Genomic DNA, 24396 nt, shown 5'->3' on the forward strand with positions numbered 1-24396 from the left:
AAAAAAAAAAAATCCCCCTCCTAAAAATCCAGGATTCAGGAATTGCTTTGGGAGTACACACCATGTTCATTGTGCAGCTTTATACAACCCAAGATATGTGTCCTAGTTTTGAAGAGAAACATGTGACTGTTGCAATGACTCTGCTAGAATCCCGAGAACTAAGAGCAGCTGTACTCAGCCATCCGTCCAGTTCCTGAAACCCACGAGATTGTGATGCGCTCCAGTTCCCACTGGGAAGCAGGACATCTGAGGTGGTGGAAAGAACGAAGGGCCCAGAGCGAACAACTGAGTTTCCCACGACTTTGTGCTTAATGGCACTGATTAGATGGAACGGACGTTTGTAATGAAGTTGACAACCATGAAATGTCTAATTATTATCTGCCAGCCTATGTCCCCAACTTGCCATGAGTGACCCACAAATAACTGAGAATTGGCATGTAAAGAGTCTTGACAAGAGAATCACAGGTGGGAAAAGTAAATTATACAAAACTGATGTTCCCTCCTCCAAAAAGAAGTCCCACTGAACATGAAATCTAGACTTTGAAAAGTTGAGAAATGTTTACCAAAACACTTTTGGATAATCATTTCTGAAAGAAAAAAGAATTCCACAGCTGTTAGACTAAAGATCTGTGGAAGAAACGAGCAATGTTTGTTTGAGCTAAGCTGTCACCGGCTTGGATGAGAATATGATGTACAGTCATGGTAACAGTTCACATTATCTTTCTCAAGCAAGTTCACATCAATCGTGGCAACTGGTCCACTAAGAATCCATTTACCCAGAACAGTGGGAAAGATGGTTGCTGAGTGCGTTGATTACTTTAGATGAGCGTTACCATTCACTCAACCAACAGCTGCTCGGGCTCATCTGCAGGCTCTTGTGGCTGTGTCCTCACTGAGGGTTCGGATGAAAGGTCACCTCAAGAGAGGCCTGACATACTGCGCTGCCTGACCTTTTACCATCTGAAAATGTGGGTGAGCTCCATGAGGGCAGGGACCTCACCTATCCACTGCCTGGTACAAGGCACTCAGACAGTTTGTTAAACAGATGGTATGAGGTACCTTACATTGAACTAATAAGAAAACAAAGTAAACAAAGAGCTTTGATTAGCTGATGTACCAAGTAAGAAGCAAGGCTACATGTGACAGCGCCTCACTTCGGTGAGGTCCTGGCACAGGCTAGCAGCTGCCATGGGAGCCAGCAGGGCACAACTCTTCCTAACCCGCATTCAGTGGCATCACGCTGCTAGCTTAAATCGGTCATGGTGAGGTACTTCCACCACAGAAACTGGCAGACGCGACTAATCATTCCTCAGCATTCTATCCCAATGGTGGACTTCGTCTTTTTATGATTTTCTTCGATTCGATGTAGAGAGAGCGGTTCTCCTTTGGATAAAGTGCTTTCTACTAATGCTATTTTTAAGCCTCTGTATTACAACTCCAGGCCTGAGAAAAATTTTTTTTAAATAATGAAATGTGTTTTGGTAGGAAAGTGTTATTAAGCTGTTACTTTTCCCTTTTGAAGCAAATGACGTGACAGATACATACGTGTAATAAATAATATATTATTCTGATTTTTTTCTATTTGGTCAATATATGTGTGGATGTGTCCACATGGATTTAATGAAACCTCTAGTGGAAAGAAAGAAGTTCAGTCTGGTTTTCTCTCAGCACTGGTCAGTTTCAGAACACAAAGGTCTCTAGCTTGTTTCTCATTTAAAAATAAATGTTACTTTCTTCAACAATGGTTTCAGAAGCCAGAACATAATAGTGAAACCATATGGAACATATGGAATATATGGAATATAACTTAACCTTTGGTCATTCAGAAAGCACTTCAGGATTTCACGATGCTTTCAGACACCAATATGTTTGCCCTGTGACTACAATGATCTTTGTGGTGTTAGCCTACATCCTGGATATGGGACATTAAAGTATTTTCAACACCACTGGATTTTTAACTCATTCTCCATGAGTTCAATCAATCAATGTGTAAGTATGCAATTACTTCTACCCAGATGTCCTTGACTCCACAGGGAAAATGAACTATAGGTACCGAAACCCTCAATCACCTCTTTTTTGAATTTAGTTGCTTGCTTCTTTTGGACAGTAAAGAAGTGGTTTTTGAATATGAAGAATTACCTTATTGAAGTGATCTCCAATCACATGCCATATTCGGGACCACTGCAGTCGGATCCGATTCATGTTGTAGTATGATATCTCCACAATCTTCTGCAAGCTGAACATGCGGGGATGATGTGGGGAAGCCAGCTCATCCATAGACACGGCACACAGCCAACGGACAAAGTCAACTACAGACCCAACAACACATGCGAAGCCTCGTTAGTAATGGTCAGTCACAACATGAGGCTTCTGTAGTTGTCACAGGTGAGTCAAATACATACCTATTGCATTTCCATCCAGTCTGGTAGATCCAGTAAAAATTCTAGGAAGATAATTCCAGACATAATAATATAAAAATTAGATTTAAAAGCCTAAGTTTCCATGTCAAACACTTAGAATCTAAGGCAAAAAGAAAACATTTCAGGTTTGGCATCTCCGCTAAAATAAACAATGAGGTATCAAAGGTATAGAACTGGTCAAAGAACTGAGTTGAGAACAGAAGCGTCTATACTGATAGAGAAAGTGACACATCGAAAGGAGAGGCGACGAGTCAGAATATAACAGCATGTGATGCCACGACAGTGCCAGTGCCAGAACGAGAACCTCCAAAAACCAGCTCATACGAGCAACAAAAACACTCACAAAAAATTACCAAAGTCGCCTTTTTCAGAACTGAACTTTGGAAATTAGCGAAGGCTCGTAAAAATGTTTATTCAAGAAAAATGGCTGCACCTCAGTATGAATAGTGAACATTGTGGCACTTTAACTTGGTTTATTTCCATTACCTTCTCCCTGGCTCCACACTAGAAAATATCCATTTAACACAAAAGAAGGTAGTAAGGATGGAGGAATATGGGAACAAAAAAGATATATTTAAAAATAGCAAAATATTATATATAAATCCTCCCTTCTCAGAAATTACATTAAACATAAATAGATTAAACGCTCCAATCCAAAGGAAGAGAATGGCAGAATGAACTAAAATAAACATGGTCCAAATACATGCTTTCTAAAGAGGCTCACTTTAGATTCAAAGACACAAATAAGTTGAAAGTAAAAGCATAGGAAAAGGTATACATACATATAGTAATCAAAAGAATTAGAGAGGCTGCACGCACTAAGATCAGACAAAAGACACTTAAAAAAATCACTACTAGAGACAAAGAACATCTTATAACGATAAAAGATTTAATCTATCAAGAAAGCATAACAATTATAAACACATATGCATCTAACAACAGAGCCCTAAAATATGAGGCAATAAAAGACAAAATTAAAAGGAAGAAATAGATAGTTCTACAATATCTAGAAGTGGCAAATCTATGTAGATAGAAAGTAGATAAGTGGTCACAGGGACTGGTTGGGGAGCAACTGACTGCTCATAAGTACACAGCTTCTTTACAGGGTGATGAAAATGCTCTGGAAATCAGATAGTGGTGATGATTGTACCACTCTGACTATACTAAAAACCACTGAACTGTACATTTGAAAAGAGTGGATCTTATGGTATAAAAATTAAAAATTAATTTAAAAATGTAAAAATGTAATAACACAAAGAAGTGCTGGACAAAACTGCTATTGTCCACTATCTTCTAAGGCAGAAAAACAGGAAAGAAATAAGTTTGGAAGAATAAACACTATGTTCTATTAGCCTAAACCTAATTGAAAAAAGTATAGAAAACCCATCGAAAGTACGATGCAGACAGTATCTCTGTTGGAGAGAAGGCAGAAGCAACAGAAGCAATGTAATCAAAATATGCTGATAAAAATTTTAAAACCAAGAGAGCAATACAATTGTGTCAAAAATTTTATACTGTTATCTCAAAACTGTCTATATTTAATGCACTGGGACAGGTCATTAACTAAATGAACAGCAGGGGATGTGATTACTCACTGGTAATTTTCAAGAGTTTGTTGATTTTAAGAAAATTCATATTTTAAGCATTAGTACCTAATGAATGTCTTCAAATAAGAACATCTACATTTCTCCTGTTTCAAGTGGACAGAAATAATGGAAAGATATTGAGGAAAAAGAAACAGCAGCTGTTAATCTGGCCAACTGCCGCTCATGGGTAGGCTTTATATCCTAAAACATTCTTTGAATTTTTTAAAAAGTAATTTCTACTAAGGAAACGAGGTAATTTAAAACATCAGAACAAGCAAAAATTCTTGTTTCTGACAGAATTTGGTCACAGTGTTAAAGTTTTAATTTTTTAAAAAAGGTTATGATGCAATTCAAGGTCAAAATTCAAATAATTCAAGGTCAAAATTTCAAAATTCAGTAACTACGAAGGTTATTAGTAGTTGTGGATCATGTGTGCTTTTAATCTTTCTTAGTTTGAGTGATCTAGAACTGACAACATTTGAAACAGTCAAACACATCAGAAATCATTCACACTCAGTAATTATAGAGGATGCCAAGCCACTGGTAGTGTAGCTTCGCTGGAGAACAAACCCATTACCTGTCAACAGCTACAACCACACTCTGCGAGCTGGTCTCACCAACTGATTCCTGGAAGCTGGCCATCTGCCTTTTATCCACTCCACCACTCACCAAATTACCTGAAACACAATGTGCAAAATCAACAATGCTTCAAAAACAGTCATGTATTCAGAACAAAGCATCCTGTGGCATCAATATGCAGAGACAAGAGACAGAAATGAGAATGGTCTGCAGATGAAAACTCCCTCAACTGATGACAGAATAAAATCAAATTTAGGTTTTGGCATCTGGCTTTTAAAATGCATTCTTATTAAAAGCTCCCTTGCTTGTATCAATCATCTCCCTATTTTGATAGTCTTTAATATTTTTATAGTATTAAATGCCTATATTAAGTAAAACAGATTTAATCGATACTAACCCAGAACTCCTAGAACATGCACTGGCTTACACCTGCTGACTGTGCGGTGTGCTTTCCAGGATTCCACTCCAGTCATCCTCGCATGCATTCTAAGAAGTAGGTGCTACTACAGCCCCTTCCTTTCATGGACTCCATGCTTCTGTTATAGTCTATTATTCCAACCACTGTACATGGGACCTAGGAGCCTGCTCTCTGTGATCAGATGGCCTGGGTTTGAAACCTACCTCTGCCACTTCCTTTGCCTCATTTTACTCATTTACGAAATGGGGATAATACTAGTCCCAAGCTCACTGAGTTGTTATAATGATTAAATGGATTAAAAATATATAAACTGAGAGCTTAGAATGTGGTCTGGCACATTTGTTTGCCCTATTTACTATTATTATTGTGATGTATCACTAACAAGAGAGTCTTGCAATCCAATATATAGCCATTCTACTTTCATAAGAATACCATTTAAGAAAAGCCCCCCAAATGAACATGGAAGAGACACTGACTCTACCTTTTGAAATCTAGAGATACGCATACCCACTCCTCTAATAGCAGGTACTAAAGCTGTAGCCTTTCGAAGCAAATGGTTTTCTCCCTCAGTATAGTCACATATACAGAAAGAAAAGTAATGCAACCTGCTGACTTTGATAAAATTGGCATTTATCGATAATTTAATCACAATGAAGATTGCTGGAGCAGCACTTCCGCTTCCATTAACAAACAGACTGTCAGCCAGCACAGAAAGAGGAGACAGTACGTGACAGTCCTGATGAGACAAGAAGGGCTGCATTCCAATTAACTTGAGGATCCATGATGGCCAGCTGTGGGGCCCGGTGTCTTACCCAGGCCAAGGCCCATAAACTCTTCTCCCGCCAACGTGTGGCTCTTCAGGCTCCCCTCTCTTTCACGCCCAGACCCAGACAGGTAGCGGGTCTTCACACCAGTTCCTATCAGCTGAGCGAGCTCCAGCTGACTGATGCATTTTAAGATCTAATAAAAAGAAGACATAAAGAAATGAGTTCCTACTTTATAGCCTGAAGAGAGCACTGTAATCTTTAACTAGTCATTACAGAGTTCTTTGAAACACACAGCTTTTCAGGTGAGGATAAAATCTGAGGGTCTTAGTATGGCTTCTAGTCCTGGAGAGACAACCTGGAGTGTGGGTCTGAATGACAGACATATTTCACTTTAAAAAAGAGGGGGAGGGTAGAGAAAAAGAGCAAAAGAAGAGCTGGTATAATGAAGTTATGCCCTACAGATGTATGGCATAACTATGCAAATTTAATAACCGATCAATAAAGAAAAAGTATTTGACTGGAGCAGGGGATCCCACTCACTGTGCCACTCAGTAAGTACACTATCTAGTCTGACTTAGCCACCCCAGCTCCCTTCTACTCTACACAACACATCATCTTCCATGCTGCTCCTTCAGCTTGACATATTTAGCCCTGCCCCTGGGCCTTTGCATTTGCTTTTCCTCATACCTGGAACATGTTCCTTATGCTCTTCCCCATGGCTCACTCCTTAGATTCCCAGCTGACATGTGTCCCTCAAAGAGACCTCCCTTGACCACCCTGAGATTACACATCCTCCTCATCACCATCCCCAGATCATATATTTTTTTCTCAGCACTTAACACTTTTCAACATTATGCCATATAATTGTTTGTTCTCTGCCAAGAGACCATTAACTTCGTCTTGTTTACTGCTGACTCCCCAGCATTTAAAATAGTTAGTGATTATTACTTGGTTAACTGAATGAATGAGAATGTACCCTAGAATGGGTGTGCGATGGGAGAAAAGATTGTATCTTCCAGCCCTATGGGGTGGTTCTGCTGCTTGAAAGCATATACTTGCACACAAACCCCTCTCACATGGAGTTTACCTGAAGAAACGTAAATTGTTTTTGTTTATTTTTCAAATCCTATTCTCTGTGTACGTTTGGCACAAGGGACAATGCCTTACAATGTTTTATAAGAACTTTTTATTTACTTTAGTATTGTCATTTTCTTTCCACAGTATTAGTCTTTAATAATGTCTTTGTCTTTTTTCTCTAAAGTCTCTTTTAATCCATAGGTTCCCCCGTCCATCTACTATTTTTCTTGGAATTTATTTGTTTGCTCTGAGGATCTCTCAGATCCTAGTGTTTGCAGACTGCATTCTTATGATATTGTTTACTGTGTTCCTATGAAGTAGATGCTTAAACTGACTCAGGTGTGAGTCACAGGCAAAAACATTTCTTAGCTGGTACTGCTTACTTTCATCATGGAGCACATGATGTCTGAATTGGGGTCTCTCCTCTCAGTAACTTTAAGTGGCCACATAACATTCTAAGGAGTGGTGTGCCACATTTTTTTTAAACAATCTCTCATTGTTGGACTGTTTTTAATCCAATCTTTTCCCTAAAACAACTAAAATTTCAATGACCTTTCAAACACCTTTGTACACATAAATGATTATTTCTATAGGTAAGAATCTTAAGATATTATTTAAATAAATGTGAACCCACTGGCAATGTTCCTAATGCCTCATTGTAAATGCTGACCATTTCTTTTTAGATACAATTAGGAGAGAAATCAGGCTCCTGGCTTTGTCCTAAATCTACTCACTGACAGTAAGAGCTCCCAGGAGGTGCATAAGGACCTGGGGAAGGAGGCGCTAAGCTGGGAAGAAAGTCACTGCAACAGAAGTGCACTTCCCTGCGGACATCGGCCACTGGGTGTGGGAGCACTTCGCGAGGTGGCACATCTGAACACATTTCACTCACCACAGCCCTTGAGAGTCTGGCTTTCAGATACACAAGGTATTTGTGGATGACAGAAAACACAGTTAAAGTTAGGCTTGACTTCAAGAAAAATGGAAATGACCAAAGAGAGGCTGACACTAAATTACAGGAATGCCAGGAGTCACCCCAAGAAAAGGCAATTACCAGGCTTTCAAAGAGACACACACCTCATGCCAGGAATTTCCAAGGTAGTTGCCGTCGGTGTGAGCCACTGTAATAAGCGTCTTTATGGTGTCGATGTTTTTCTGCTTCATCTCCGTGATGCTGGAGCTGGCTGTCAGCAGGGAGAAGCGAGCAAGGGCCTGAACGTAGGCATCTCGTTCCAGCTGTGATGGAAGCCCGAGAGAGAGCAGTGAGACCCCACCCTTCGCACAACTGTCTTCACATTTGTGGGACTGGCGCACTGGGCTTCTCCGACACCTTCTAGACACACATCGACAGGCTCTGTGCACATTTACACGCCAGTCATTCCATGCTGGTGTCCTCCTGCAACGGGAACATCCCGCTAAGGCTCCCTACACACCACATGTTTGAGAACTAACCCGTCTCCTTTCCAACTGACATCACACTTATGTTCCTGTTCCGTTCCCTTTGGAGGAAGCGGGGGAGGAATCTGTTGAATGCTAAGATTGTCACATAAATTCTATTATCTGCAACAATCTTGCGAAGTGGGTCTATTTTCTCAAGTTTATAAATGTCTTAGAGAGAAGTTAGCTGGGCCAGTGTCATATGGGTAGAGAAGCAGCCGGGCTGGGTACTGAAAACCCAGATGGTCTGATGTCAAAGCCTATGGTCTTGGAACAAAAGAAAATGTCTAACTGTAAAATAAATGGAAACAGAAGACTAAGTTTTTCAAAATAAATAGGTGCAGATTCTTACTAACATAGGAAATGAATGGGATTGTTAATGTCCTGATTTTATAACAGTTAGAGAACTATATTACATTTGCTTGAATTTTCCAAGATTCAAAACGTTCGCAGACATATTCGTTTTGTACTGAACTATTTGCTTCCTCCAGAGAAGACCTGGAAATAAGGGAAATTATAATAACAACTGATATTTAATATTTTAAGCACCAGGGGAGGCAAGTTAGGCAGATCAAATCCAATCAAGTAGCTGTGCTTTCAAAGAAAGTTTTTCAATCTTACAACCTTTCAAAGAAGGTTTTAATCCAAACCTCCATTTTTCCCCCTAATGAGGTTGTTGCATGAGTAAGGAGTTTGCCTGATAGTTTCCAGGTTTTGCCAAATCTAAAAGAACATGGCCCATCAGCATCTCTGGAGTGTTGCTCACACCCACCTGCATTCCAAAGATGCAGGCGATCCGGATTGCACATCGGATGCCTTCCAAACACAGGGAGGCCACTTCAGTATCATCACAGTTTTGCAGTCCGATGCTGTAGGCTGCCAACAGCGGTGTCCACACCAGCTATTAAGGAAGGAAGGTTTCAATTATGTCTAGAATTTCAGTGTGCAAAAAGCACTTAGAGGCCACACTGTTAGTTATAAGCACAACCAGGATGCGAAATTCACTGCTATTTTGATTTCAATCTATTCCATTCACAATGTAAAATAGTTCCTCCTAAACTGTGGTCAACTATCCCTATAGATATGCCATTTACTAAACGTACAGTTCAAAAGGAAGGATGGTAAATACGTGGGCTAGTGTGCCACCACTATGCCTACCTGTGCTCATGGCAGATATCACTAATCAATCAGAGTCCCACTCTCCCTGCTGAGTCTATTCAGGGCTCGAGAATCCTTCTTTACACAATAGAGCAAGCAGCCATTGCCAATCAGAGGTTGGCATGCAACATAAAATTGATAAGCAACTTACATTCTATAAACTTAGTTTAACTGAAAGATTCCTAATTCTTTACTTTTCCTCCAACTTTCTTGTGAATTCCCTGAGAAGCTCACAAAAATCTAGAATTGATCAACTAGTATCTTTTCTAGATGTTTTTAAAAACAGAAAGGCCTCAGGATATTGTCTTTCATGTCCACCTAGTCTTATGTGATAAACTAACCCTGAGGCCACTGAGGTGAGATGTCACAATAAAACTGTCTCTTTGCCTGAATAATTATGAATTCATTCAATTTCCCCTGTAGCCCTTACAGCAACCCTGTATTTGTCCCCACTTTACAGATGTTGAACAGAGAGGCTGAGTAACCTGACCAAGGTCCCAGAGCTACAAAGTGGCAAAGGCGGGGTTCCAGTCCAGACATTCTCCAGCCCAGCACGCACTCTACAATCCAAACCAGTGCTGGCATATGCCCAGCGTCGTCAAAGGTCTTCTAGGGAGGACTTGCTGTAGTTATTGTCCAGAAAGCAACCCCCAGACCTGGCCCTTCCTCTCCTCAGCCTCTTCGCCGTTACAAACTTGCTGGTTAGCTTCCGGCTGGTCAGCTCTTGAATTGGGCCTAGCCGTGTCCCGACGTTTCAGCACACTTACCTTGAACATCGGCCGGACGTGGTCCAAGTGGGTGGCACTCGTAAACGGGGCTTTGGCATGGCTCACAGCCTCCATTAGAGCCTTGGCTGTCTTAGCCATTTGCTCCATCTCCAAATTGTACAGCAGCCGTCGCTGCTTTTCACTAGCTACACCTACAGAGAAAGAAGAGAATGACAGCGGCTGACGCTCACCGAGTGCTTGCTAAGATTAGGTTATGAATTCTCCCAACCACCTCATGGGTCTGTCACAAATATTAACATCTTACTGATGGGAAAATGAGGCACAGAGTGGTTAAGACACTTGCTCAGGCTCGTACAGCTAGTAAGTAGTAGAGCTGGGACTTGAACCCAAGCAGTGTGGCTCTAGAGCCTGCCCACTAAACCACTAGACTCTGCTGCCTCTCAAACAAAGAAACTGACAGCTTCAGAGGCACCTGGATTAACGGAATTCGAATCAAAGTCGGCACAATAACCACTGATATAAAAGCAAAGATTTAAAGAACATTTTTGGGGAGTAATTTAGCTATCAGATTATTTTAAATTCCCTCTTGTAACTAATCACAAATCTAGCAAGACGATTGGTGATATAAGAGAGCCAATATCATAATAATTAATTATATTTCTCATTCAGGTATCTAAATGTGCAAATTAATCATCAAGGAGCTCAATCATGCATTCTGATACACTTGAAAATTGTAATGAATAGAAATAATTTGCCTTTAGACCTTACTCTGCTTAGTAGATTTGGTTGCAATCGTATGCTCTTTTGTTTCTTTCATTGCAATTTTCTTGCCTTCTATCTCTTCATAGATGCTTGAGAGATATTCCTCTGGTAGATCTTTACTGTCATTGATGCCCCGATTCATTTTAATATACTGTTCTTTTGTCATTTTATTTTTTACCTGAAATTTAAAAAAATTTAAAAAACCATTTAGAAAACATCCAATGGCCCAAATAAAGCTGCTTATTTAGCTACAATATATAAATCATTAAAATATCTTACCTGAGGGCTGTGCAAGTCTGTAGTTAGCATAATAATTGAATATGCTAAGACGTACGCAGTGTCGGCACTAGCGAACAGAGTTTGCCTGGAAGAAAAGAGTCCAGATGTCAGAATGTGCACGGAGATGTAGCTGGACGGCCAGTGCTAATGGAGACACATGTTTTGCTGAAAGCAGGCTGACTGCCCCATGGGACGCCAAGCTAGTCAAGAGTTTTCAAGTTTTCTTCATCACTGACTAATAATTAATGACCCAGAGTGTAGAGAAAGCTTATTAAGAATATGGGTCAGCTTTAGACTTCTTTTAATAAAGCAGTTTCAAGTCAGTTTTTAGAGAAGATCTCCAAGTAGCCTCCAGGGCCAGAGACTAGGGTGAGGCAAGTGAGGCACCCTCATTTCCGGTGTCGACCCTGCAGTGCATGACCCCAGAGTGAGGCCCTTTACAGTCTGCACCCTTAGTGCCTCGTTTGCCTCACTCTGCTTCTGTTCCTGAGAGCATCTCTGTGCTAGGCACTGCGTAAAAAGATGACTAAAACTGCTGTCCAGTTATTGGTTATTTACAGCTTACATTATCCACTATAATATTTACAGTACTAACGCAAAGGAAATATTTATGTGTTACAAACAATATGCTAGTGGAGACTGCCTTTCTTTGTCCTAGGCAAGAAAATAAAGACAAAACCCTGTAGATGCACAGCATCATATGTGAGGCTAAAGCTAGAAAAACTTGTCTGTCGAAAGAGCCCCTAATAGGAAAGGGAGAAATTCGGAAGAACACATGAAAGCTCTGCATTCTAATGTGAAATTTAATTGAGTCAAATGTTTACTGATTAAGGGAAACAGACCAAGGTCTCCACAGGAGAGCTAGGCAGACCTCGGAGATGCTGCACGTACGTTCAAGTTCCAGACTACCCAAATAAAGCAAACATCGCAATAAAGCCACCTAAGTTTTCTGGTTTCTGAGTGCATATGAAAGTTATGTTTACACTATACTGTAGTCTATCATAAAGTATGTAATGACATCATAAAAAATGTATATGCTTTAATTAAAAATATTTCATTGCTAAAAAGTGCTAACCATTGTCTGCGCCTTCAACAAGTCGCAATCTTTTTGCTGGTGGAGAGTGGAAAGTCTTGCCTTGATGATGGCTACTGATCAGAGTAGCTACTGATCAGGTGGCTGCTGATGGCTGGTGTGGCTGTGGCAATTTCTTAGCTGTCTGGCAAAGAAGCCTAGCTTTTGGTCTATCTTGGCTTTCGGCATGCCTTCCTCACTAAGCTTAATCATTTCTAGCTTTTGATTTACAGAGAGATGTATGGCTCTCCTTTTCACTTGGACACTTAGAGGCTATTGTATAGCGTTATGAATTGGACTAACTGCAATATTGTTGCATCTCAGGGAATCGGGAGGCCCAAGGAGAGGAAGAGGGATGGGGGAACCGTCAGTTGGAGCAGTCAGAACACACACATTTATTAAGTTATGCTGTCTTCTATGAGTGTGGTTAGCGGCACCCCAAAACAATTATAATAGTAATATCTAAGATCACTGATCACAGATCACCATAACAAATACAATAATGTAAAAGTGTGAAATATTCTAGATTACCAAAATGTGACAGAGACTCAAAGTGAGCAAGTGCTATTGCAAAAATGGTGCTGACAGACTTGCTCGTCACACGGTTGCCACAAACCTTTAATTTATAAAAAACACATTATCTGCCAAGTGCAATAAATGAGGTATGCCTGTATGTTATGATGTCTTCACAGCAAATTCTAGAAATCTATTTGGTTACAATGACCAGATGCTGCCTTTACTGACCATGCCATCTCACGGGGACAGCCTGCCGTGCACATGGAGGATTGGGACCAATTTATATGAAAACCAAGCTGACTTGAGAGGCAAAACTGTTATCAAAATATTTCTACTGAACAATTCCACATCATGTTCATGGTATAGTGATACGTTATGTTCAGTGGAAAGAGCATGAGCTTCTGCGTTAGACAAACTCATATTTAATCCTGGCTCTGCTACTTACTAGCTGATTAATTCTGGACACATTGCTCATTCTCCTTAAGTCTGTTTCCTCATCTATAAAACAGGGATACTATTCCCAGGCTTACCATTAATTAAATAAAATGCATGTACAACTCATGGCACAGCTGACACACAGGAGGCGTTTAATAAAAGTCTCTTTTCAATTTCTACTTACTACAAAAATATGAACTACCTATCAAAAAAGGCCCCAAGGCGGAATCATGTTCTTGGGCGGGTTTTATAGTTACATAGCCATTTTTGTAACCTGCTCATCAGTATGTAATTAAAGAAAATGAAAATCCTAGCGATCTACCCACACATTAAATCAGGAAAGAGGTGCCCAACTGCCTCTTCTAATTCCACAAAACTACTCTTTTCATCATTAATAGTGTGGGCTCTAGCTGGGATCTTGGGCAAGTTCCTTAGCCTCTTAGGTCCTCAATCTCATTGTTTGTAGAAAGGGGAAACAAACAGTTGCTTTGAGGTCTTATATGAGATAATCCCTTAGCCTGGCACATAATGAACAGAAACTTGAGTTGCTTGGCACAGATTTAGAAAGATTAAATTCATCCCCCACCCAAACTAAGGTTAGTGTTCTAACGTGGGCCAAAGGGTGATGTGGACGGTACTGACACAATGCTCACCCCTGGTTGCACTCTATGTATCTTGCAGCAAACTTCTCCATTAACCGATCAATCTTCTGGGCTTCCCCAGGTAGGCGGAAACCTTCTAGAAATGTCCGCAGGGCTGAGACAAACTCCTTCTCACAGAAGTCAAGCTGGTCCACGTAGGCATACATCACCTCCTTGTTGAACCTCGTGCTATCTCCCAGAAAATCACCTACTTGGGTCTGAAACATACGTATGCACTCACATCTACAAATTGCCAAATATGAATGCGCAGCGAAGCACGCTTCAGTCAAAGGGGGAAGGCAGAATGCCTTTGCTCTAAACACCAAGAACAGGCCAAACTGCTAGAAAAGCTAGGTGGCTCCCTGCGCCTGGCACGAGAGACTTAAAAATGGAAGCGTGCTGGGGCATACCCAGGACGGAGGTTATTGGCAGACGGGCAGCCAGAAGAAGAGTTTCTGGCAGTTGAGGCACACTTCCAGCTCTGTTACCATCCTGTCAAACACACAACCTGTCAGGAGGCTACATTTTTCCCTTCAAAAAGTTTTTTGGAACTCTGGCCAAAGGGATGAGTAGGACAATTGTAGGCAGAGGTATGAACAATAGTCACTGCATTCAGGGTCAGACGATCTCTAGAATAAAAGGTGGTCAGGTCTCAGAATCACCTGACAGAACCCACAAGCAGGTGCCCAACCTCCAGTCTTACAGAATCGAGACGCTCCTCCTGGTGCAGGAATTGGGCAATCTCTTCAACTGATGTTCCCAGCATGCCCTGCTCCTGGAGAAACTGTATCCCTCTCTTGGGTTTCTTGTTGAACCTGTTTCAAGAAAAGGTGGCACATGGGTTGCTCATTTCAAAATTGATAGGATAGAAATAGCTAGCATTTGAGGCAAGTTACAATAACAGCATAAACAAGTCATCATATATCAGCTAGGAAGGTCCTCTGTGTGGCTTTTCTGAATTCCACCTTCTATTTCTGACCTAGCCATGGCAAAGTCTGCTGGTTGTCACCCAATATACACTCTCCCCTTCTCCAACACTAATAAAACCCTAGATGTTTAGCTGGGCATACAACTACCTGGAATAAAAACTACATTTCCCTGCTTCCCTTAAACAAAGCACAGCCATGTGATAAAGTTCTGGCCAGTAAGAATATGAGCAGAAGTAGTGTGGGTACATCTAGAAAAGATCCTTACAGCTGACTTGGCTGGGAAGTATACTCTTTTTGCCCTTTCCCCCTTCTTTCCAAGAATATATGGTGATAGCTGGTGCTCCAGCAGTCATCTTAAACCAGAAGGCAACAATGAAGATGAAAATTGCGTTAGGGACGATGAAGCAGAAAGATATAAGTAGCCTGGATTGCTGATGTCCATAAAAGCCACTCTAACAGCCCTAGCCTGTTATTTTGTATTTCCTGTTAAAGGCAGGCAAACTTTTAACTATTGTAAATTCAACTTGTTATTTAGCAGGCAATGCACTGGAGAATGACGTTCATATATAAGCATGAACTGTGGCAAAGGCTGTGAAGGAAGGACATAAACAGGGTGCAAAAAAGAGAGAATAACTTGGGACTTGCCCAGGTAGTGTGGTTACAGAAATCTTCTGAGGAAGATATCTTTTGCCAGGCCTGAAGGATGAAAAAGACCCAAGAGTATTCTAGTCAGAGGGCACGATAGCAAAAACAGCTTGAAGTGTCCAAAGGACTGAAATGCATCATGTGACTAAGGGTATTGGCAGGAGATGGGGTTAACAAGGGGGCAGCCAGAGGCTGCATCAGGCTGTGATGAGAAAATGGGAAACCAGGAATGATTTTAGGCAGAGGAGTGATAAGACCTGATTTGTTTTCAAAAGGTTACTTTAGCTGTTGTGGGGAGAACAGACTGGAGGAATGCAGGGATGGTGAGAGTGGAAATAAAGAGATCAATATTTCAATTATTCAAAAGTTAGACAGACTATTAGATTGTGTGTGCATTTTTGTGTGTAAAAGACTAGAAAGAAAACATTAAAATTTACCAATGATTATAAGGGTAATGATATAGTTATATGGGAGAATGTCATTATTTTTCAGAGATGTAAGGCTGAAGTTTTGTGATGGCTACAAATTACTTTCAAAAGGTTCAGAAAAAACATACATAGATAACACAGCAAATGTCAATTTCTCTTTATGTTGAAAAGTTTTACAATATATAGCTGGAAAAAAATGTTACCAATGGTAATTTCTTCTAGATAGTAATTTTATGAGCAACTTTAACATTCTCATTTTATGCTTTTCTGCATTTTCTAAATTGTTTTCATTAGGAAAAAAAAAAAAAAGACCATGCACCAACCACACAAAGCTATTAAATTTCTCTCGCTCTCACACACACAACTCACTCAATCAGGCTTAGCTGCAAGTGCCAGCACTGGCCTTTTGTAATAGGCATTTCTCCTTGAGGAGTCAGTCCCAGGTTCCCAGAGAAGATGTGGCTCTGTCAGAGGCCCCAAGAGATTCAGCTAGAGTAGCAGCCACACTCACAGCTCAATGCCATGTTCAATGATCTCCTTTTGCTGCTTGATGACCTCAAACTGCTCTGGATCATCCTGGATAGCTGTCTGGGTCCCCGAGGACACTGTGGACTCCATGGACGTCACGCTGCTCCGTCTCATCATGTCAAGGCCTTTCCCATCCCCCATTTCCTGATCTGTTGGCCTCTCCTGACCTGCAATAACATAAAAGCAAAGGAAACCAAATCAGCAAGTGGAACACAGACACGGCCAAGCTCAGGTCTGGCTCTGCAATTCCCTATCCTAGACCTAGAACAATAAAGTTTGTATTGTAAGGATGAGAAGCACAAAACCTTACCTAAAAATTTACTTTTTTGTTGAACTTGATAAGCTAATTCTAAAATTCACATAAAAGTGTAAAAGTGCAAAAACAGTCAAGACTCTTATCTGGTGCAAGAACAGACAAATCAATAGAACAGAATAAAAAATTCAGAAACAGACATGCACACAGGGGACTTCGGTATATCATCAAGGTGGTGCTTCGAATCAGTGAGGGAAGGAGAGACTGCTAAAAAAATGTTGGAACAACTGGCTCTCCATTTGGAAAATGAAGTTAGAGCACAACTCATACTATTCCCTCCCATAATTCCAGATGAATTAAAAAGCAGACCCTGTAAAACACTAGTGTCCTGCTAATTCCAAGACATCTATATAAAGCCAACTTTCCCAACAGCCGTAAGTAGCCTACTGTGAATGGAGGTGGCAGTAGCAGCAACGTTCTCTCACCGAGGCTGGTCTGGTGGTTGGGATTCACATAGAGGTCCTTGCTCCACTCCACCATGCACTTGAGAATGGACACGAGGCACTCCAGGCCTTTCTTCCTCAAGCTGAGCTCCTGAAGGACAGAAGTGGCCCAGCACAGAGACTTAACAGATGAACTGAGTGCAGACACCTACAGGGCTCTTATGGAATCCCATGAGGATGTGAGGTAATCACTGACATCCAGTGCTATTAAGTAAAACCCAAGGAAAATTAAGCACTGAGACAAGTATTAAGGGCCCATTGCAAAAACCAGAAAATCTCTAAAGATGTTCATTGCAAACTCTCTAGCTGCAAAACTATGGGATGTTCGCTTTCCTAGAATGAATAGTGTTATCTGGATTTTTTTAAAAAGTTCTCATTCATTGCTTGTATAATTTGAAAAAACACTTAAAACACCTTCCCTCTCTCTTTTTTAACCAATAGGGTCTTAACCGTCACACACCCCCCCCCCCCCCCCCCCCCCCCCCCCCCCCCCCCCCCCCCGCCAAAAATAAGAGAATCATATTATCCAGCAAATTAATGATTCTGGACACATTCTTATCTCCAAACACCCACAAATGCATTCCATTTTAAGGCTCGCTCTACGATAAAAATCCTGACATTTTTTAAAGTAGCATTTCTTAAATTAAAAAATTGAATGTGAATTGCAGACAATCTAAAAAACGTAACTAATTTAGGCTCAAAACAGCATCTAAGGTGGCACAATCTCTCCCTAAATCTAATGACAGTATGAATTTTCTTCTAGAAAAAATGCCCATACACCAAAATTCTACACACAATTCAGGCAGCTCACAAACCTTCCAACCAGTTCATTAAAAGACGTCAGGTAAAGAATCCTATTCTTTGTAGGCAATCGAATAAGAGGCAACCTTCTCCGACTTTTCCAGAGCCTGAAATCCTGTTTTAACATGATATCTGACAAGGTGACTGAGTGTGAACTTACTCCTTACAGGCCTCAGCACAAATATCACCTTCTCAAGGAGACTGCTCTAATGACACCATTAAAAATGACACCACCACCACCTCCAGCATGCCCTCTTTAGCATCTAGCTTACTTTTTCATTGTCTGCTTAGAAGTGTCGTGCCAGCAACAACTGTGTGCATGTACAGGCATTTGTTTGTGTTTTGTTCACTGCTGTATCCCCAGCACCAAGGACAGTGCCGGGCACATGGTGGCGCTTGAAAATGTTTATTGAAATGAATGATTTTAAATATAAATGAGTGTTCTTAGTGTTTTTACCTGCAGAGGTGTCATTCCCAGCTCATGTCCACTTCTTCCCTGAGCGATTTTGGATAAATCGTTTACGAGGCGCTCAAAAATATTAGCAGCATTTAAATCACAGTCGTAGTTGACATAAATATCTACAACACACTGGGCATCTTGGAAAACAACATATAGATATTAGAAATTTTGAATGAACACATAGAGCAGTTATATCTTCTTCTTAAACGAGATTCCTTTGTCAACAATTGTCCCAGTGAACTACTGACTCGGGTGGTCACACCTCACCTAGGAACACATGTCGGAGGGCCGAGGAAGTTGGAAGGCCCTCTTTTAGGTCTTGCCACTCACTGACACCTGAGGCAGCTCATTCTCCTCTCCAAGTTCACTTTCCTCATCAAAAAAGGAGTAAATATTGCTCGATCCACCTCTTAAAGTTATGTAACTCTTATGGAATTACATTTGAAGACAGACAAGTGGGATGCTCTCTATAGACACATGATTGTATGGTATAAGGTAAATCCAGGTTTACCTCAGCACCCAATCAAGGGTTGGCAGCACCAAAACCTCAGACACTGTGAGTAACAAAGCACATTCGGCTTATAGGTAGGGTGGCCAAGTGTCCCAGTTTTCCAGAATCTGGGCATTTCCCAGGATGCAGAACTTTCAGTGCTAACACCCAGACGTCCAGAGCAAACCAGACAGCGTTGGTCATCCTCTAAAGGAGGACAGGCGGGCAAGACTAGTCGTTAGGTTAGTGTTAGGCCATAAAGTAATGATTTTCCCAGCACTTCATTAAAACTCTAAAAGGAGGAGTTAAAGGTCTCCATCTGGAATTTGGAAAATAAAAGCATCAAGGATGTTTCTGGGCAAGTCAAGGGATGCGCACCCTCAGGGTAAAAGAAAATACCTGCACAGATCCTTGTCAGAGTCTGAATGACCATCCACCTGTGCTCGAAAGAACTCGTAGATGTTTCTAAAATGTTCAGGAAAATCTCTTTGAAAAAGACCTATATGAAATGAAGACAAAGGAGGACACCAATTAATAGTTTAAATTGGGCTCAAAAACTCCAAAGCCTTTAGAGGACAGGCAGATCCTACAATGAAGGAGCCTAAGTAGGAGGAAGAGTGGTGGGCATGCGCTGTTGAATCACATCGGAAGCCTGGCTATGTGGGAACAGCTGGGAGGGTAGGGCCACAGTGAACTAGAGAACATGGGCCCTGTTAGAGGGAGCAGCTGCTCCTGAGTTAACTGCCAAGAGCTGCCATGTGGAAACGTAGGACCAGTGTTGTGATTTTAGAGAGAAACCAGAAATCTGAGTTTTCATGTAGAATCTGATTTTTCAACTTGGCAATTATTCAAGGTATTTCAAACAATTTATAGACTAAACAAATATGTCTAGGGGGCTGAGCCCAGCATATGGGTCATGTGATTTAAACCTCTAGCTCAAATAAAAGGCATGCAAGATTTTGAGGCAGTGACATTTTATGAGAAGATATTCTCTCACTCATTCAAAAAGTTCTCTGGAGTGGAAGCCAACAGATTGTGTAACTGCAATTCCTAGTGGCTATGCCACCAGCAGTTACCTCATCTGGTGTAAACGTCATAAAATAAAAAAGAAATCAATTCAGAGTCCGTACCTCTATCTGCATTTTCAAGTGCATTTTAAAATTTGAAAGGAGAGTAAGAAAAATGGCCAAAGAGAGCTCAAAGACATCAGGCACTGAAGAGACGCCGTTTTTAGACAACGCCACGCAGAGATATTGCTTGATTGCGTTGATGAACATCTCGTGCGTCCTAAAGACTGGGCCAGCATTCTGCAACACGGACAGGAGCAGCTGTAGGGAGACCACTTTGGAGCGCAGCTCGTGGGACCTGGCAAAGAAAACAAAAAGTGACGATGGGCTAAAGACAGAATTTAAAAAGCATGCTTCTTGAGAAGGCCTCACTCTTCTACCAGTGAGAATTTTCTGAGAAGCCAATGAGTTAAGAATTAGCAACAGCACCCAAAAGTCAAGAGCACGAAGACAGATGGCACAAGGTGGGTCCTCTTAGAACCTGCAGATCCTGTGACAGCAAGAGCTGCCAGCTCTTTCTCTTTTTGTCTCTCCCTGCCATAAAGTAGAGAATGCAGTAGGCGCAAAGTAAGTGTCAAGTGACTCTGGAGAGCTGGTTCTGCAACTAACGTGACAGAACAATTGCTTCACAGCATTCATGGAGACTAAGACATCTGACCTATGCTGCCTTCACAGACAGTGAAGATGGTGCTCTTTACCCACTGGCCTTATGCCCCCAACCCTGCCCACAGGGATGGTAAGAAATGGCAAATTTTCATAAACCATTTCCCTAATGGTTATCGTATTCTCAAAAGAAGACTTGAGTTGTGCATTGTTATTAAGGACTAATGATAATAATGATGGTAATAATAGTGACTTATAAAACTCTTATAAAGTGCAAGGCCCTGGACTCGGGACGTCACTATGTTATTTTATTTAATGGGTCCTATAAGGTGATTCTCCATAGTTTCACTTTTCAGATGAGGTTCGGTAATTCATACAGCCACGGAGCTGATCTCAAGTAGAGGAGCCAGGCTGAATGCAGGTCGCTCTGGCTCCAAAGCCCCTGCTTTGGCTCCGTGGCACTGACGTCTTTACCACAGTTCATTCGCTACGAAGAAAGGTTTGGCTTCTCCGGGTTGAATCTGGGCTTAACTCTGTATCCATGAAGCAGAGGTTTCCAACCAGGACAGAAAACTGAGCTTTGCTCACATCCTGCTCCTGCCCCCATCAGTAGTTGAGGGTGCATGTTCCATGTGATGATTATTTTCAGCATATAAACCAAGGAAAGCAAAACTGGGCAAAATCTTGGTTTAGTGGGGACAGAGACAATTCATTATGAAAGGATTAATATCCTTGGCATACAATAAGTTCTTATAAGTCAATAAGTCATTAAGGAAGTATGGAAATAATACAGTAAGTCATTAAGGAAGTATGGAAACCTTCCTCCCAAAAGAAAAACAGGCAAAAAGTACTTGTTTGAAAGTCGTAAAAGCATCCTGAGTAAATTGCTGCACGCATACTAAGCAGGGGTCAAGGCCTTGAGGTTTCCTGGAGCCCTAAGGCCCTCCCGGATCACCTGGGTTATGGTCCGCCAAGAACTGCTGTCTGCTTACTTTGGATCTGGGGGGCCTTCACCAAGGGGTTTCATGGACAGCTTGCAAAGGGAGCGAAACACAAGGAAGGCATCCTTCTGCAGAATGTGAGAGAACCTAGTGGCCACCTGATGTCCCTGTGCGTCCGATTCCTAAGATTAGAGAGAAATGAGAAAATACAAAGGGTCAAAATAAAAGGATAACTCTTTTCAAGAATAAAGAATGTAATTATCTCATGGAAATGTAAATTCTTTTATTTATTCAATGGGGAAGTGAGGGATGTGGGACAGGGAGAATATGGTAACATGGGAGCTATGGAGGAGTCATTAAAGCAATTTTAGAACCTCCTTGTCCTTCAAAAAGTGGGTATGGGTGGTTTAAAAGGATAAATGAGCAAACGTCAAACCACAAATGAAAACAAATTAAAAAATTAAAACAAATATAGGTAGTTATTTATATTAGCTTGGGTGAAAAGGTATTTTGAAGAATAATATTGCAGGATAAGTGGGAAAAAAAATAAGTGTTTTAAACTAAATTTCTTTAAATAAGACATTTAAAGACAAAAAATATTTATAACATATGACAAGGATTAATATTCTCAACATACAAAAAGTTCTTATAATTCATTAAGGAAATATGGAAACCCTCCTCCCAAATGAAAAAGAAGGAAAACAAAAAAAAGGTAAGGAATTCACCAAAAAATGCAAATGACAAATAAACCTAAATAACCTTAGTACTAATCATTAAGGCAGGATATTTCTCCCATCAGACTAGCAAAGATCTGAATGAATGCTATTGCCCAGTTTTAATGAAGGAATGGGAAAATGAGAACTGAGAGCCTACAGGTGGGCAGAGATTTGAGTATTACCTTCCCAGCAGGCTAATTTGATGTTAAGGATCAAAAGCCTTAAAGCTTCCAACTCTTGACCCAGCAATACCACTTGCAGGGATTTATCCTAAAGAAAGAATTAAGGATGTGCACAAGATTTATCTATAAGGATGTTTATTATAGAACTATTGTTTCCTGTGATAAAACTGAAATAACCTAAAAGCCTAGTGGCTAAATAGATTACAGTAATCCATATGATTGAATTTTACATGGTCATTAAAAAGGTTAGTTAGATCTATACATACTGATGTAGAAAGATGTCTATGAAAAAGTGCTGAGTGAACAAAACAAGTTAGCCTAGTAAATGATGAGTCCTTCATATGGATTGAAGTACATTCCTATGTGCATTCTAAACGAGAATAACATAACCACAAGGGAGCTGCTACAGACTGATTGTGTCCTCCCCAATTTCAGATGTTGAAACCTAATCACCAATGTGATGGTATTTGGAGGTGGGGGCTCTGGGAGGTGATTAGGTCATGAGGGTGGAGCCCTCATGAATGGGATGAGTGCCCTCATAACAGAGGGCCCTGAGAGCTCCCTCACCCCTTCTGCCATGAGGACAGAGAAAAGATGGCCATGAATCGGGAAGCAGACCCTCACCAGATACCAAACTGTTAGTGCCCTGATCTTGGACCTCCCAGCTTCCAGAGTGTGAGAAATAAATTTCCGTTGTTTATAAGTCACCCAGTCTATCGTATTCTGTTACAGCAAACTGAAGAGACTAAGACAGGGTCTAAACTGGTTCTTGGGGGGGAGGGTAAGAAAAAAATCTTCTTTTTATATATAAAACACAGATATACATAAAGTACATAAACGGATATCTAGTTTATCAGTAGCTTTAAAATTACATGAAGGGCAGGGAGTGATTAAGGAAAAGAAATATCTAAAAAGTCTCCTTGAAGTGGGGATAACAGAAGGGTTGAGAAACATTTGTGAAAAGGTGCAGAGAGTTCACATGGGATGTTAACGTTATATTACTGTTTTGAATATTTATACAGAATAGTTTCAAGAGAATAATAAAGCTATTTAGAAAATAATGTGGTGGACATACCTATGAGCTTGAAAGAAATGTTAATATTACACACTATTTAAAACGTAGGTTATAAAATAGCATGTATATTGTGTTATTCTAATTAAGTGGAAAAAATATGTGAGCAGGAGGAAAATTTACAAGGATATAAAATAAAATGTTAACAAAGGTTATCTGTGTTATGGGATATTGGAAGACTTTCACTTCTCTATTTCTTCCTTCTCTATATTTTCTTATTTTTCTACAATGAATGTATATTATTTTGAGAGAGAAAAAAAGGAATGGGAAATGTAAGTTTTAAAAATTTTAATAAACAGGGTTTGATAACAATGTTCCATACAACCAACATTAGCACGATCCAAGAATGAAACCTACTAACACGAAGAATATGAGGCCAGGACTGTGACTGAACAGGGCTTGCTGATTTTCACTCACTTCTTCTGATAGATTTAATTCTGCATCTTTTAAAAAGGTAAAAATCAAAATGAGTCTGTATAAGAGGATCGTCAACATACCAGATTATCCGCTGATGACAAGGACTGCCTGTCGTCTGCTATCCCATTGGTCTGTGGGTTTTCGTCAGCTGCCGGTGGAGCACTACACTCCTGGCACTCCAGCTCGCCCAGGACCCGCTCGGGTTCCGTCAGACCGTGCTTTTGTGCCGCTTCTTAAAACACAAGTGCAAAAGTCATTCCCACATTAGTAGTTACACTAAAAGGCAGCTTGACACAAGGAAGAAGTTATTCACATGACCTTGCAGGTACGGATTTTTCCCCTTTCCCTGCGCCACTACACATGGCTGACATAATATTGGAAAAGGCTTGGCAGTAGTGCTTAGGCTTTACAGGTGTCTGTTACCCACAACCTCACTGCCAGGGGGCTTGGTTCATACTGTTGTCCATGTCACTGGTGCCTCTAGAA

General features: G+C 40.8%; 1 protein-coding gene across 2 annotated transcripts in view; it reads right to left on the reverse strand.

Annotated features, from left to right (window-relative positions):
• ARFGEF2 (ADP ribosylation factor guanine nucleotide exchange factor 2) overlaps window positions 1-24396 on the reverse strand; it is a 58256-nt gene that overhangs the window by 27995 nt on the left and 5865 nt on the right. For both annotated transcript variants that reach the window (XM_023534049.1, XM_023534048.1), the window contains exons 3-20: window positions 23991-24142; window positions 21575-21705; window positions 20043-20277; window positions 19312-19411; window positions 18420-18559; window positions 17144-17252; window positions 16389-16572; window positions 14579-14690; window positions 13888-14093; window positions 11212-11296; window positions 10939-11110; window positions 10210-10361; window positions 9057-9185; window positions 7925-8083; window positions 5816-5963; window positions 4584-4683; window positions 2403-2443; window positions 2140-2309 (exon numbers count right to left, since the gene is read on the reverse strand). In XM_023534049.1, the coding sequence (XP_023389817.1) occupies window positions 2140-2309; window positions 2403-2443; window positions 4584-4683; window positions 5816-5963; window positions 7925-8083; window positions 9057-9185; window positions 10210-10361; window positions 10939-11110; window positions 11212-11296; window positions 13888-14093; window positions 14579-14690; window positions 16389-16572; window positions 17144-17252; window positions 18420-18559; window positions 19312-19411; window positions 20043-20277; window positions 21575-21705; window positions 23991-24142 (2525 nt within the window). The remainder of the gene's footprint in view (window positions 1-2139; window positions 2310-2402; window positions 2444-4583; window positions 4684-5815; window positions 5964-7924; window positions 8084-9056; window positions 9186-10209; window positions 10362-10938; window positions 11111-11211; window positions 11297-13887; window positions 14094-14578; window positions 14691-16388; window positions 16573-17143; window positions 17253-18419; window positions 18560-19311; window positions 19412-20042; window positions 20278-21574; window positions 21706-23990; window positions 24143-24396) is intronic.

Source organism: Pteropus vampyrus, unplaced genomic scaffold, assembly GCF_000151845.1.
Source record: "Pteropus vampyrus isolate Shadow unplaced genomic scaffold, Pvam_2.0 Scaffold117, whole genome shotgun sequence".
In the NCBI taxonomy this organism is placed as follows: Eukaryota; Metazoa; Chordata; class Mammalia; order Chiroptera; family Pteropodidae; genus Pteropus; species Pteropus vampyrus.